This window comes from Octopus bimaculoides, chromosome 3, assembly GCF_001194135.2.
Source record: "Octopus bimaculoides isolate UCB-OBI-ISO-001 chromosome 3, ASM119413v2, whole genome shotgun sequence".
Lineage (NCBI taxonomy): Eukaryota > Metazoa > Mollusca > Cephalopoda > Octopoda > Octopodidae > Octopus > Octopus bimaculoides.
In genome coordinates, this window is record NC_068983.1 from 23,209,966 (window position 1) to 23,227,306 (window position 17,341).

Genomic DNA, 17,341 nt, shown 5'->3' on the forward strand with positions numbered 1-17,341 from the left:
CTTTCAGATTGATAATATTCTAGTTATTAGAATGTGACTTGATAGAACTGGAAAGTTCATGTAAAACCACCCAAGAAACTTCCTTTGAAAATGCAGCTAAATAATGCAACCTCAGAAAAGGCCAACTACATCCACAAGGTGAAACAACAATAAACATCTGGACCTTTTCACATTAAGTATTGTATCTGTTAGTATTGAGAGCTGGTATTTTTTGGTTGTATTTGAAACAAAACCCAATTAAAATGCTGTAGTTCATAATATTCCCCACTATTACATTAATCTCATCTTTTGAAACACATGGCGCCAGACTGAGAATATATATTTTTGTAAATATCACCTGTTGTATGGTTAACATACACACACATATACATGCATGTATGCAAAAAAGAAGATATCTGTGCTGAATCTACAGCTACTCTGTCCAGATTACAAGTTCAGGTTTATACCTGTAATTATTGGGACATTGGGATATGTAACACACTACCTAAATACTAATGTTGAGAAATTAGGCTTCTCAAAATCAGAAAAGAGAAAGCTGATTCAAAGACTACAGATCCAAGCCATCACTGGAACTGTAAAAATCTGTAAAACTTTCCAGGTGTTTATCATTTAAGTATGTATGAGCATGTCTAGACTTAGAACTATATGCATGAGAATACATACATAAAACCTACAAATCTGCATATACATACATACATGCATGCATACATACAAAAATGTTGATGTTGAAATTCCAATGAAGGAGCCTTGAATCTAGGTTAAAAATTGACCCTTTCTCTATTGGCAAGAAATCTTGAAATAAAACTAAATAATGATCAACCTACATACATACATATAAACAACAGACAGATAGTTTGAATACCAATTAGTCTCATAAAAAGAAGCCATTTACCAGTGTATGTAATGAAAAAGTGCATAAAAAATATTTTTCTTATTTGGTTCTCAATTTTAATGCGAAGAAAATCAGGCCAAATGTAAATACAGAACAACTTAATAAACAACAGGTTATTTCACATAGATAGGAGTACTCGTTTACTTGTTTCAGTCATTTGACTGTGGCCATGCTGGAGCACCACCTTTAGTCAAGCAAATCGACCCCAGGACTTATTCTCTGTAAGTCTAGTACTTATTCTATTGGTCTCTATTGCCAAACTGCTAAGTTATGGGAACATAAACACACCAGCATCAGTTGTCAAGCGACGTTGGGGAGGACAAACACAGACACATAAACATATACACACACATACATATATAAATATATATGACAGGCTTCTTTCAGTTTCCGTCTACCAAATCTGCTCACAAGGCTTTGGTAGGCCCAAAGCTATAGTAGAAGACACTTGCCCAAGGTGCCACGCAGTGGGACTGAACCCAGAACCATGTGGTTGGCAAGCAGGCTGCTTACCACACAGCCACTCCTGTGCCTATTGGAGTGTTGATATGTTCATTAGATGTCAGCTTGAAAGATAGGAAATAACGATGTTCATTACTGACTTCATATTTTGCATTATGGGCATGTGGTTAAGATATTTGGTTTGCAATCACATTAGAATTGGGTTCAGTTCAACAGTACAGAAACTTGGACTCTACTATATTCCCAAACCAACCAAAGCCGTGAGTGGTTTTAGTAGGCAGAAATTGAAAAAACCATTGTATATATATATCATCATCATCATTTAGCATCTGCTTTCCATGCTGGCATGGGTTAGACAGTTTGACTGAAACCAGTAAGCTGTAGGACTACACCAGATTCCAATCTGATTTGGCATGGTTTCTATGGTCAGATGCCCTTCCTAACACCAACCACTCCAAGAATGTAATGGGTTCTTTTTACATACCACTGGCACAGGTTCCAGTTAGGCAATACTAGTATTAGCCACGACTACAATTTCACTTGGCTTGATGAACAACAACTAATAATATTGATGATAATGACCCACTCTACTAAAGGCACAAGGCTTGAAATTTTGAGGGGAGGAGACCAGTCGATTACATCGACCCTAACGCTTTCACTGGTACCTGATTTATCGACACTGAAAGGTTGAAAGGCAAAGTTGACCTCAGCAGAATTTAAACTCAGACTGCAGTGATGGGCAAAATACTGCTAAACATTTCGTCCAACATGCTAACAATTCTGTCAGCTTGTCACCTTAATAATAATAATAATAATAATAATAATTTCCTACTTGAGCGTAAGATAATACATTTCTATAGTTATTCAAATTCACTCTTTGATAATTCCTGCTACTTCAGTAGGAGGAAAAAAAAAAAAATCAACCCAAGCAGGATTTTGACTCTATCCTTTTGGTAATTACAATAAGGATGATTCTCTTATTGTTGCAGTGACATGAGTCTGTAATCAACTTCTAGATATTAATAGTACATACTTTATCACTCTAAGATGAAAGGTTAAGTCAAGCCCAAAAGGATTTGAACACAGAATGTAAAAGGCCACATATAAATACAAGGCATTTTATCTGGCATTCTATCATTTCTAATTTACTTCTTTTGTGATTCTATTGCAAATAACAACAGTTTCAATATAACATTGACAACTATCCAAGTTGTACTTTTTTAGTTATGCCCCCTACGTTTGTTCCTATAGGGCGTTCCTATAAGTAGGTTATCTCCCTTGGCTAGGCGGCGCTCCATGTAGATAATTAAACTTCCGGAGGCTAACCCACGCCATTGGACGATACTTCAGACAGGAATAAGCAGAAGCTTATATCTCCTCTCGGTGAAGTATTGCCTGATCTAAAGATCTTTGTAAGTTGCCGAATTTCAGAGATAATGACATAATTACCTCGTGCTACGGATGAAAGCAAAGCAACAGTTAAGGAGTGGCATATTTTACCATGACAGACACATACACAGCATCGAATACCACGATGTGAGTGAAAGCTGCTCTCACTGTATTGTCCGGTGTCTGGTAATCCCTTCGATACCGACATCAAACCAAAAAAAGAATCCTGACCACAGAGTGTGGGTAATTATATCAAATGTCACTGGCAATGTGCATTCAGCTGATTGCAACTGTTAAAGCAAGTCACTGAGCATGCGTACATGTCATACGGGAGAGTTCCAATCAGGGGTGGATAACACCTTATAGGAAAGCCCTATAGAATCAATTTCCTATGAATCCTTATCACTTTCCATCTTCATTTTTATGACAGTATGAGTTGGATGGGTTACTAAGGTCAGGATCAGTTCTTATTCAGAGTTACTGCCCCCAACTGGCTTGGAACTGCATCTCACTCACGTTACAGTTTTGGTATAGTTTCTATAAGATGACTTTCCTGTTGCCAACCATTTTACAAAGTGTACTGGGGGTATTTTATTGTAGCAAACCTCCTCAAGAGGTTATCTTGATTCCAGGAAGACCAAAGAGTCTTCTCTACTCTATATTGTCTTCATTTGTTCGTCGGCATCAGTAGTGTTGTTTTGCCCTTGCAAGAACAAAGAGAATCCCCTTTTGCTGCATTGTCTTCATTCATTTGTTTCCCTCTATCCCTTACTACTGGGTGGAAAGTATGTCAGAACATTAAGGTGACAGAAGAGAGAATAATGGAAGAGAGAGAATGACTGACATCCACACTATATGATTGTTGATAAAACCAGAGACAATATTGTTTAGGGGTTAAATTGTTAACCTGTACCCTTTATTCTGCACACTTCTGATCATGCACCTAATAAAAAAAAAATCCTCAAACATTGTCAACCACTCTCCCAGTCTTTCTTATCTAGAAAATAATCTCTCTAGAATCACTCTATACCCAAGATTTTTTCAGATGTTCAAAAATTAACTGCATTGATTTCATTATTCTTGGAGCACCTTAACATGGCAAACTGGCAGAATCATTAGCATGCCAGAAAAAATGCATAATGGCACTTCCTGTCTTTAGATTGTGAGTTCAAATATCACTGAGGTTGACTTTGCCTTTCATCCTTTAGGGGTCAATAAAAGAATAAGTACCAGTTGAGCACTGGAGTTGATATATTTGGCTATCCCTAGCCAACAAAATTTCAAGCCTTGTGGATTATTCTTGGAACACCTTGCAAAAGCCAAGGGCACAGCTCCTTTGTCCAGAAGTAGACTGTTTATGAGAATATACTTGTAAATATTCTTGTATAAATTTTAGTGTTTTGACAGAAGCCATTCTGAAGCACCATCATTAAATTTAAATTAATGGGTATGGAATGACAACAGAATGGAGTGGAAAATAATAAAATTCTGGATTTTTCAAAAACCACATATTCAAGTTTTCCTATAGAAGTTGTATTATGTCTTTGACTATTTGTACTATTTTTCGTAGTTTAGAAGTCTTCTGAGATAAGAACGGCGTGCAGTTTTTAAAAAAGAAAAAGCTCTAATACTGTTCCAGTTTTTAAATATCTTCCTTATTCTAGAGTTGAACAAATAAAAAACATCATGCCTCTAATATCAACAAAATAATTAATTGCTAGGCATGATTTAACTAACCATATCCACCCACCCCTTTTCAAATTTGTAGCAATGTGCTCAATCATATGTATAGTCCTAATTAACCATATAAATTTAAACTTCCTTAGAAAATATCAAATGAGAAAGCAATAAAATGTAAAAAGTAATAAATTTTAATATCTATGATGACCATTGGTGAAATCTGAAGTCATTCACTAATGGAGTCTTTTAGAACCCTAATAGTAATTAAAAAAGTTACAAACCTATGAATTTGTTAAATTAAAGATTCGTTATTTTTTCAGCATAGATGTACTTCTGCAGTGTGTTATAAGCTTGCAATTTTACTGCTAAGATTAAAAAATTCCCTAAGGCATGAAATATTCTACAAAATATCCTTATAGAAAAATAGCCCACCAAAGAAAGGGGTTTTGGAATGTAACTAAACAATTAAGGAATTTTAATTCCCAGTCAGTTCTTCAAGCCATATTAATTATCGGTGAATTGTCGGAATCATTAAACGTCGGACAAAAAAGCTTACAGTTACAATCCTTTATGCTCCGAGTTCAAATCTCGTCGAGATCAACTTCGCTTTTCTGCCCCACCCCTCCAGGTTGATACAGCAAAGTACAAGTACTAGGATCGATTCCTAGAACGCATTCTTAATATTAATGTAATTATAATGGAAGTCGAATATTAAACAATCTTATTTCTAGCTCTAAGATTATTTCCTGTTTGATGGTAAAAATCTGTAAAATTACAAAAACTGCATTCCAAAAGTTATGCTTCCATTTTAGGGCTGGAAATACTTCTCTGCTCAGTTGTTGAGCTTGTCTCTCTACAAACACAAGAATGACTCACATTAGAGTACTGCCCACATATCAAGGAAGGTAGAGATGTTATACACACAAACATCCTAGAGAGCATAAAAAAGGCCATCCAGCTGTTTGGCAAACATTCACTCATCAGCTAAACCACGAGCTTACAGATGCGCCATAGCCATTTTCTCTTCTATCACTAATATAACGTCCTCTGCGCCTAAGAACTATCACCTTCATCCAAAACACCAACTTCAGATCCTCTTTTAAAATATCCAATCATTCTAACACAAACGGTAACAGTCAACCTTCATTGTGCCCTGTTTTCCTCAAAGGTTTCAGACCCTGGAAGTTCACTTCTGCTCGAGGGCCCGCATTGGTCATAGACATTACCTTTCCTCTTATTAAATTATAAAATCAAACCAAAATTCTTGGTGCAATTTACAACTCAAAAGATCTGATTTCATTTCTGGTATGATTCATCATTAATATCCACTGTTCATCTCGCTATAAACGAGTTCGACATTCCAATAGACTGCATCGTTGTTACTTTTTTCCTTTCGCATTATATTGCTACTAAAATTTCCAGTTGGAATTAGAATAGACACCCATTCACCATTATATTACATTTCATGCCCCCCCCCCAAAAAAAAATACAATTTAATTTGCAAATTAAGCTGAGTAATAAACATAAGTTGTTCACAGAAGTCTAATTTATTCTTCAAGAACCTTAGTTGTGAAGGGAGTTATAAAAAGAAACGACATCCTATTTCACCAATTATTATAACCTTTCTGTTTGCGTCTTTCTCCTTCCATTCACACTGTCTAGTTTACTTGACGTATTAAATGCATTACCTTAATCCTTCCTTCGCGATATCTCCCTACCATTAAGTAAACTTACAAATATTATGTAAACCGAAGTGTTCCAAACTTAACCTCAGGGAGTGGGGGAGGATTTTATCATCTTGGCCTTTGAATTAATTAAAACAAACCAAAAAAGTAACTTTTTGTAATTAAAATAAAAATACAAGATTTCATTTTAAAATTCCAGTATGATATCCACTAAGATTAAAGACATCTTATGAAAATGATGCATTGTTCTAGTATAATCCACTAATTACGTCAGAATTTTGTAACAATTTTCCGTAGAGGCTTTTTTAACTTATATAATTGTTGTTTTTCTATTATTATTTCTCATTTGTGAGTGTCTTCATGACGACACTTCTCTTAAGCTTTATATTCCTTGTAAACATTGTTAAAAATAAATACGACATATTTAAACGATTTGATAAAAATATATAATTTCCAGAAGGCTTATATATCTCCTGCAGACATAGTTACATTGAAACTGCGAAATAATGCTTATGTCATAGTCTCGTTCAAATGAGACTTAGCACCACATCCGCGATCTATTAGTATTTTTAATAACGTATATGTTTAATTTTTCATATTTGTATCAGTAATCGTTAAAAGTTTTCTATTTGAATGTTAAAAGTAATTAATTCTGGAAATAAAAGAGTAATAAAAGTGAAAACAATTAATTTTCATACTAAGAATATGTATGTAGTTTAAGAGAGGGGGAGGACATTTTTTTTTTTATTCCCATGACTCTGTGTTCAGCCGTACAGGTGTGCATCCATCATGGCGGAAAGCGGTGAAGAAACGGAAAGGAAAATTACTATTACAGTTAAAACAAGTAAAGAAAAGCAAGAGATTAAAATTGAGGCTGATGTGTCGGTCAAAGAGGTAATTTGTTTTTTTGTATAGGATTTTGTACAACTCATTGCTTAAAAGTTGTTGACCGATTAGCTCCAGTCTATAACACCACCCCCATCCCATCCGTATATCTTCTCTTTAGCAGTATATAATACTGTCGTTAAAATTTGTTTAAATTTGTTTATTAGTTACTTGCTTTATGTATTTCTGTTTGTTTTTTTTAAATCTCAATTGATTTCAGATCTGTTGTACTTTCTTGTGTTTCTATTATTTAAACTCGAATATCGTTCAAGAGTCGGTGTGGATTTTAATATTGCACAAAATCGGAGAGAAACAGACACGAATCCTCCCCCTCTCGAACCTTGAAAAATAAAACAAAAAAAAATTAAAAATCGAAATTCTTTCATGTATCAAGGAATTAAATTACGAAGGTTTTTTTTTTCTAGACGAAACAAGTGTAGTAAAAATTCTGCTGAAGTTAAAATCTAAGATTCGTCAGCCTTTTGAGTGAAAACTACGTGTCCGTTCATGATAAGGGAAAGGCGACTGGAATACTACTATAGCGAGTTAAACGAGCGTGGTTATCAGTCTTGTCATAAATTAAGCATGGAATAAAGGGCAAAAATTTTCTTAACAACCCCTCATATATTTTATCTTCAACATATGTTGAAACTATTTGTTTGGCTTTGGTTCTTAAACATGTGTTTGACTTATGTCATTTGACTTGTGAATCTTATTTTATGTTTTAGATCGCCAAGTAATTTTCATTAAACCGTAAATGATATGATTTGTAAGGCATGTTCGATGAAAATAAACTCTTACAACTCATTTCACTTGAAATTTACGCACGTTTTGTTTCTGATTACGACTCTACTGTACACAATCATTTTCAAGTAACTTTCTCTCTATATAAACATATATAAAGTACCTCTTGGTTCATAGACTCTTTTGCTAATTATTCTTTTCGAGTAAATCTGCTGGATTCCTCAAAATATACCGAGAAGCACTAACGTGGATGCGTTTGGATGCACATTAAAATAAAGATGGTTTGCAAATTTCGAAACTTTTTCTTTCTTCTGTAAAAACCTGTTCGTTGTGTCAAGTGCTGTTGATGCGTCATAAGATCAAAGATTTACAAAACCTCATCAGATTTTACTATTACAAAGTTACTGTTTTTAACGATATCTTATAAAAAACGTATTCCCTTCCCAGTTTAATAGAAGTAGATGAAGCTGTAATGTTTATGTATTTTACAAGGACATCAACGACCCAACAAATGCAGTTCTAACAGGAAGCAACTGAAATTGGGTCGCGGACTCAGTTCACCGAGAACTCTCTCTCGCCATCACGACGACCTCAAATGGAATCATCTCGAAGCTGTTGGATGAAATTTATTGCGATTTTAAAAAAAATATCGACCGATTTATTAGCCTTATTGAGTTGACTCTAACATTAAAGTTCTTTTTATGATTTCATTCGGCATTTCCGGTGTTTTTACAGCATTACTTTCTGCTGTTGAACAGGCTTCTTTCAGGATATATATTATCTATCTGTATTTAGTCTTGAATATAGGCCAGTAATTATATTTTTATGTGTTTTAAGATTTCTTACGAGAGAGCCACGAATTACTTTCACAACGTTTCAACTACCCATTTATAAATGTTTTACTGCCTCTTCAACGTATAAAAGGCTATGATTTTTTCAGATATTTTGGAGTGGTTCATTAGGTCCAGTAACAAACAAGTTAGACATGTGCTCAAGCATTGTAATGTCCGCGGCATTGAATATCATTTGAAAAAGTTACAAAATAAGTGATTGTTTCATCGAAAGGCAATCAAAATTTATACGTAGTCTGATGATTGGCGTGTGAATGATGTTTGAAGAAGCTAAAGGTTGTATCGGGGTTTGCAGCTCGATCTGTGAATAATTGGGTATTCAGTATTCTCTGTCCTAGAAATTGATTGCCTAATCAATCCCAAACATGCAGGATGGAGCGAGAGTGAATGAAGCATTGAAAGACAAGTGCTACTTGAAGATAAAATCGTTCGTAGGCACATATCAAGAAAATGGATATTTTGGTATTTGAAAAACAAAAAAAAGGTAAAAGTGGGTAGGTAATCATGAGATGAAATGCAACAATTGGGCTGATAATTGGTGGAATTTTGAGAACCTTGTCAACAAATTTAAAGTTGTGTGTTAACTATAAAAGAAACAAGAAAAGATGTACTTGTCAGTTTGTGTAGGAAGGTTTGAATATATTTCTTCTAGATATCTGATGCAATATTTTATTAGCCAGATTATCTATTATGGATCATTGGAGTTAGTTTTCTTACCAATGCTTAGATCGATGCTATAGTGTCTCAAGTGCAGGGAACTGAAATTGCCTGTTTTTTGTTGTTTTTTTTTCTGTACAAAAGACATGTTCAGGAGTGTTGAAAGCACAATAAATAATTGATAAAGGTAAGCGAGTTAGTTAAAATTTTGCTAAAGTCGAGCTTTACAAATGAATTCAACCAGAAAGCATTAAAAAAAAATTACCTGTCATAGCTATGTGCTAAAGAAGTTTGTTTCATAACCACATGGTTTCAGGTTTAGTCTCACACTACTTTCAACAACTGTTTTCTATTATAGCTCCAGACTGACCAATGCCTTGTGAGTGAATTTGGTAGATGGAAACAACGCAGAAATTGTTCTGCTCCCATTCTCTGCTCATCCCTTTCACTTCTATGGTACCTTCCAGCTTCTTTTATCTCTCACTGCATTCAACCACTGATCCCTCATCCTTTGCCTGTCATTTCTCCACAGCTTCTCTGCCACCTGAATTCCTCATCTCTCTCTCTCTCTTCTTTTGCAGCCATCTCCAGATTCTCATCACCCTTATCCTTTTCCTCTCTTTCATGTTTTCTTTCCTCCTACACCTACCCATATTTACCCCTCCCTCCCATGACGCTGGTTAAGCACTGGATCCTTCTACACAACCCACTCTATCACCCTTTGCTTTTGTCTCCACCTCTCTTACTAACCCTTGACACAAATCCTTTCTCTTTCCCCTTCATACTCCTTCCTATTTTCTCTGTATCCTTTGTTACTCTTCACTATCACTCACCCACAACACTAAATCTGTTCTTCATATTTTTTCCTCATCACTCTCTTATTCTCTTTTATTGTAGGGACACCCTTTAGGTTCTTTAAGTCTTGCAAGTTGCATGGTGACACTAGAAAAAAAAATTACAAAACTCTGTGCACTGTAAAGTATTGTGTTAGAAAGAGCATCCAGCTGTAGAAATCGTGCCAAAGCCAAGACATTAAATACTACATTCAATTTCATTGACATAATCCTTTGACTGCGACTGAAACAAGAATAAGAATATCTAAATGTTAGCTTGGTATGTAATCATTCATTATATATGCTGTATTAGTATCAGTTCCTTCCTAGTCATTATAGATAAGTAAAGTAAGATCAGCTATTCCGGTCTGTTATACAAATATTCTTGGTTTTAGAAATCTTCAGACAGTATACAGTATTTTACATAGACACCTGTTAGTCAAACACCTTGCTTATGAAATATGGAATAGAACTATCTCGCTGACTATTTTACATTTGTCTGTCTTATTGGTGTGCTCTAGGACCAACTTGGATGTCTCCCAACTTTCTGTTATTCCTTTTATTAATAACTACCTACCAATCTCATCTCCAACACTATTCTTCAAAAGTGACATACTTGATATGAACTGCACTGATTGTATTCCAGTTCCACATCTTTTTGCTTTTAAAATATTTCTAGTACTGAATTAGACAGCTTCTTGAGATTTTTCACAGTATTTTCATGATTTTCTATGCTTTACACGAGGTTACCCTATGCTTGTTTGCATGCTGTATAATTTTTGTGATGTATACTTTGATTATTCTTTCTGTATAATCTAGTTAACCTTTGATCCATTATCTGTATTTTCTTGGTCTCCAAGTTTTCCCAACTGGAGTCTTATATTTATTCATAAAGGGTTTCAACCTTCTCACTGAATACCAAGGATGAACTTTTGTTCATCATTATTACATTGTATTTATTATAAATCTTTTTACTTCCGTTCACTCACTTTTGCCCATTCTTGTATTCCTCTCCTTTCAGTAGAATCACTTGCATTTCCATCAATTCTCATAATCAGTCTATCTCTTCGATTTCCATTTGACTTGGATTGTTCATGTTCTACTATTATGTTTTCATACAGCCTTAGAAGCCTGATATGTTACACATATTTTCTTTTCATATAAAGAAAAAGCTTTTCAAAGATATATAATCTCTTTTACAGCATCCTAATTAAAAGCTCTTCATCCAAGGGAAATCACTGCTAGAATGGTGTAAAGTCTCGTCATTAACCAAGTTTTGAAAATAGTGCATTTTAGCTTTTCTTGTTCTTTGGCTACTATCCAAATCTTTTGTTTTTCTCATGGTTGGCAAATATTTTTTTTCCAGTTATTCTATTTTGATGTCCACTTGTTGATTCCTACGCAACTTCCACAGATCATCTTTTTTGGCAGTCTTTTATCTTTCATCAACTCCCTACTCAAAATCTTAGCAAGCTTTAGCTTATTTTAATATGCTCAGTATTGTCAATTTTCAGTTTTATGTTAACTTCTTTAATTCATAACTATTACTTGTATTTATAACTTTACTGTATGGCAATAAAGAAAAACAAACTTTGGTACATTAAAACTACATTTTTTGTTTGAGACTTGAACTCTGAACTTTATTCGGTTGATCTTTTGGATGAAGAATTCTCTTTTCAACATATACGATCAGTCTTTAAATTTTCTTTTCCCATTCATTCTATCTGCCACCACTTCTAGTAATGCAGCTTTTCAGATATTGTGTAATTAAAACAATTCTTTATTGCTGAATACTGTGGCATCAATGGGTAAATTACTAAAATAAAAACAAAAAGGAAATTTTTCATCTTGTATTTTTACTTCATATTTCATGATGGAAATAAATGAATTTATATGTTCTGATTCCTGTAAGAGTTTGTATTTGGCTTCTTGTGTATCTTTTGTTTGATCATGCAAATTACTCATTAATGTAAAAGTAATTGAAAATTGTTTGAGTAATATACAAGGCGGTAGGTATCAAAAGGTTCCCGAACTAGTTATGTTTAATAAAAAATAGCTTATTTACCTAAGTTTTACCATCATCTTCTTTGAAGTGGTCACCTTGTGCAGCAATATACTGGTTCCAGCATTCCTGCCACTTTTGGAATCTGGACTGGAAGTTGTTTTTCATAAGCAAGTCGAGGACCTTCTGCAAATTGTTCGGAGCTCTACAATGGTGTTAAAACAGCAACCTTTGAGCTGCATTTCCATCTTCGAGAAGAGATGGAAGTCCGCAGGTGCTTAATCTGGCGAATAGGGTGGTGCAGAAGTAAGTCATACCATGTTGTTTTTTGTTGAGAAACTCATTAAGGAGAGCTTGGTGATGGTGCATTGTCATCATGAAGAATTCTTTGCGTTCCACAGATCTGGTTGCTTTCACTGAATGTCCTCCCTCAAACGCGTCAAAATGTTACAGTAGAACTCTTGATTGATGGTCTGGCCCTGGGGGGCGAATTCTTGATGCACAATACCACATTTCTGGCAGGTCTTCCAGGGACGTTCTTCTGATTTTGAAGCACTTGTACCACTCAAAACATTGCATACGACCCATTTCCTTGCCACCATAAGCTTGCTGAAACATGCTCAATGTCTCTAGCAGACTTCCCCAGTTTAATGCAAAATTTTATGTTGGCTCTTTGTTCCTGTCCATGACAAAATCGTAGACTACAGCATACACTTGATCATAAATTTCACAACTTGTGAAGTAAACACAGCAATGTCATTAAGCACATTGCCTAATGAAGGTCACTGCTAGCTTTCATTGCACATGCAGTGGTGTGCTGCCATCTGTTGGCATGCAACAGAGCTAGTCTGGGAACTTTTTGATACCACCTTTATTCAGTTGAACTCAACAAAATTTGGTTGGTTAGTTTCATCAGACATGAATTAATGTCAGTTTAGAAGTAGATACCACTATCTAATTTCTGACTTGAAAATATCTACAATTAGCAAATCTATCCTGCACACTGGATTGCAGTTTTCCTATATTCTTGATTGGTTACTCGTTTTTGTTTTCACAGTGTCTGTTGACAGCCTCCACTTTCCACCTGTAAGGTTCAACACCACATGTCTTGCAGTTTTGTATTTTCTGTTCTCTAGTTGGTGTCCATCTGAACACTGTTTTTTCATATTGATGATTTGACTGCTGCAGGCTGTCATCATCATCATCATCATCATCATCATCGTTTAACGTCCGCTTTCCATGCTAGCATGGGTTGGACGATTTGACTGAGGACTGGTGAAACCGGATGGCAACACCAGGCTCCAATCTGATTTGGCAGAGTTTCTACAGCTGGATGCCCTTCCTAACGCCAACCACTCAGAGAGTGTAGTGGGTGCTTTTATGTGTCACCCACACAAAGGCCAGTCAGGCAGTACTGGCAACGGCCACGCTCCCAATTGCATTCTTCATTCTATCAATGTGTCTTAGAGTCTTCATGATGATGTTCTTATTACTTCTTTGTTTCTGATGTGATTGTGGTACAAATGCCTCAGAACATTCTTGTCCAACTTTTTGGTGACTTTCCAGTCTTTTCTTGCATTTTGTTTGGATATAGGACTGTTGGTTGTATGATGTTATTGTACTGGCAGATCTAAATGCTAGTGTCCATGGGCCCAATTTTGTATGATCTTTTTTTTTTTTTTAAATCCTTCAAACTTTAATCAGTTGTAAAGGCTGCAGATAAAAATAAACTGAATTTTGAATTTGATAACTGAAAATACCAAACCAACAAAAATCATAAATTTATCACTCGACACTTTTATACAATAGAACATGTATTTCTAGTTGTGCATATTTCTGGAAATAGTAACATTTTCGGAATATTTCATTTGTCTGTAATGATTTCATTCAGCATGACATCAAAACTGATTTGGATTGCTTTCATCTGCTGCTTCTTTTCAGTCATTCAGGTCTGACAAATGTGTTACTGACTGGGTTGCACATGAGAATTTTGAGTGTAGTTATTGCAAAATCTGACAAAGATTTGGAAAAAAAAAAAAAGTTCAGGGTTTGTCAAAAGTCCTGAAGGTGACCATATCCATGATTAAGCTATGAGTTGTTGCAGGAAACCATAAGTGTCCAAGAGCAGTATGATAATGTAATATTGCTTGATTAGTTGGAATTAAGTGAACTGGAGTCCTATGTATTTAACTGTTCCGACATAACTATTCAGACTATAGACAACTTTCAAGTTTGATAATAGACGTCCAACCCATGCTAGCATGGAAAGCGGACGTTAAACGATGATGATGATGATGATGATTGTATTGTATTGTAACGGAAAGAAAATCAAAATTTCTCTGATGGGTCATGGTAGAAGTTGAATTCAATTAACTTGAGAAGTATTTTTCAAAGAGTGGGGAGGGGAAAATTGCCATGCTTATCAAAATTAAGATTGCTTTAGACTTTTTTTAACACTACAGTGAAAAATGAATTATATGGATATAAAGTCTATTTTGTCTTCTCATTAATAAGGATGGGAGACAAAAACTTCACTGATATTTTGTTGGGAGTGGGTGTGTGGATGCTGGTATTTGTCAAAATGAGAACCACTGAATAAGATAATTTGAGTTAGATTTTAAAGATGCAACCCATGTTTTTCTTTGAGTTTTGATCCAAGATGAAATTTTTTAATCAGAATTCATCAGTAAGGTAAACCAAAAACTGCCTGGTATGGATCATATTCACTCCAAAATTATCCAATTCATGATATTCTAGTATTACTGTGGGAGAAATAATTGTGCAAATCATCATCATCATCATCATCGTTTAACGTCTGCTTTCCATGCTAGCATGGGTTGGACGATTTTACTGAGGACTGGTGAACCGGATGGCTACACCAGGCTCCAATCTGATTTGGCAGAGTTTCTACAGCTGGATGCCCTTCTTAACGCCAACCACTCCGAGAGTGTAGAGGGTGCTTTTACGTGCCACCGGCATGAAGGCCAGTCAGGTGGTACTGGTAATGGCCACGCTCAAAATGGTGTATTTTACGTGCCACCTGCACTGGCACGATCTCGCTTGAATGTCTTTACACATGCCACCGGCACAAGTGCCAGGAAGGCATCGCTGGGCACAGGTGCGGCGACATTTGAAATTCATAATGTCAGATTTTGGGTCAGAAATTCTGAAAATTTAACTGTCAAAATGAGAGTTTTTAGGCAATTGCTATAATTTCCTTTTTTTTTTTTTTTTTTTTTTTCAGACACAAAAATGTTTTGAATATGAAGATATATATTTTTTGTTTTTGTTTTTGGCAAGGAAGATATTGCATTGTTTTTCCCCCAGTGGATTTATAGTGGGGTGAATTCATAGCTCTGGGAATTTAAAGCATATAGTTTGAGAAAATTTTGCAGGTTTATTAAAATTCTGAAACCTCAAAAGGTGTTGATATAAGAACAGTTAGAAAAGATAGTATGTCAGTTGGCATGTGAAGATACATATGTTGATAAAATCTTCTAACAACACAATTATTTAAATCTGTCAAGGAAGAGCTGAGCAGTGTGAGTGCTGAAAGGGATGTTGCAAAGTTCAGTCACCATGCAAGTTGTTGCAAAATTTGGTAACAAGAACTTGAAAGGGGGGAAAAAAATTAGAAACAACATGGCTTCATTGAAATCATCATTATTTCTTAATTATCTCACAATGAAAATTTATAAATTATTAGCACAAGGTGGCAAAGAGCAAGTAAAAGTTACAAGAAAAACACAAAACAAATGCATGAAGTAAAGAAAGTGTATTTCTACATTACTAAGCTCTTACAAACTTGTAAATTATATGGTAGTCCATGTACAACCACAAATGAATATCCTCTTAACTAAAGTGAAATTAGTGGGAAAATTGTGAAGACAGAACTGTTGTACAGCTGAAACATTTGCCAAGTTGAAAGAAGAGAACCACTTGAACTTTTCCAGATGATAAAGATCTATGAAGTAATGCTGGAGAATTTGTTTGTGCTTAATTAACAGTGATGCAAAAATAGCTTCAATATCATCTTCTATTCTTGAGTTACCACAAATGAAGAAGTGTCAAAAATAATCCTGCATTCTACATCATCTGTGAAAGTCACAACAAAAACTTAAAACTTGTACCACTAAAGTTAGTGTTAGAAGAAAAAAAGCATGTAAAGTTGTTACTTGGTCATGTCACGCTAACAGCTGAATGATGTCAATTTCTTCATTGAGCATCTACATAATTTTCTTAAGAAAGCACACCCAAGTTTTGGATATATCTAACTTCTGATGTTTGTTTCTGGTGATTAAATCTTCCCTATAACATTTTTGGCGGGTGACACGTAAAAGCACCCACTACACTCTCTGAGTGGTTGGCATTAGGAAGGGCATCCAGCTGTAGAAACTCTGCCAAATTAGATTGGAGCCTGGTGTAGCCATCCGGTTGCACCAGTCCTCAGTCAAATCGTCCAACCCATGCTAGCATGGAAAGCGGACGTTAAACGATGATGATGACGAAACTAATATTGAGGATTGCGTTCTATGCCTTGACCCAAGCATAGAACAAGGCTTGCCTCTTTGAGCTGGGAAATGAATGGAATGCCTGGTGTGTTTCTTGTTGTGGCTACCCCCTCCTAAAAAAACTGAGAATAGGCCTGGATATATATATATAAAAAAAACTTCTTGTGTAACTTCTGCTAGAACAGATAAGAGATTTGACTGATTTATTAATAATACTTAAAAATTGTTAGATCTTTATATTGTTTGCCAATGAAGAAACAGATAAATGTTACTGTCAACAAAGTTTAGGTTTAGTATGAAATACCAAACCATTTTTGGTTTGCCTGCTGATGAATTTTGATAGTAAACATTTTTCTTTGGTATTATTGTCTTTGGTTAAAACTTATCCGAGAAACATGGGTTGAACAAGATCTGGAAGATGAACTCATAGGTGACCTTGACTAACTTAGCAATAAAATTTGTCAAAATATATTGTATGAGAGGAAACCCAGATACAAGGGGTTTGTAAGATTTGAGAATATCAGTATGGGCTGTTGGTGCTAATTTACAAGAAAGGTTGAATGTAGCTCAGTGATGTCTGCATTTATATAAACATGTAAGATGCTGATTAAGTATATTGTAAATAATGTTTACAATGGCCTAGAATAAGGGAAGATTTTACTGAAGCAGTCTGGGTGGGCATAAAACTAACATTTGTAATGATAAAGAAACTTGCTTAGAATGACCGTGTACAGCAGACTCATCTCTAGA

At 35.2% G+C, this 17,341-nt stretch overlaps 1 protein-coding gene across 3 annotated transcripts in view; it reads left to right on the top strand.

Annotated features, from left to right (window-relative positions):
- Positions 1-6,818: 6,818 nt before the first annotated feature.
- Positions 6,819-17,341, top strand: part of LOC106877833 (ubiquilin-1) — a 43,114-nt gene continuing 32,591 nt past the window's right edge. The window contains exon 1 of one of the 3 annotated variants that reach the window (XM_052966089.1): positions 6,819-7,002. In XM_052966089.1, the coding sequence (XP_052822049.1) occupies positions 6,898-7,002 (105 nt within the window). In that variant the 5' untranslated portion in view covers positions 6,819-6,897. The remainder of the gene's footprint in view (positions 7,003-17,341) is intronic. The other 2 variants (XM_014926863.2, XM_014926864.2) reach the window with 2 other exon arrangements.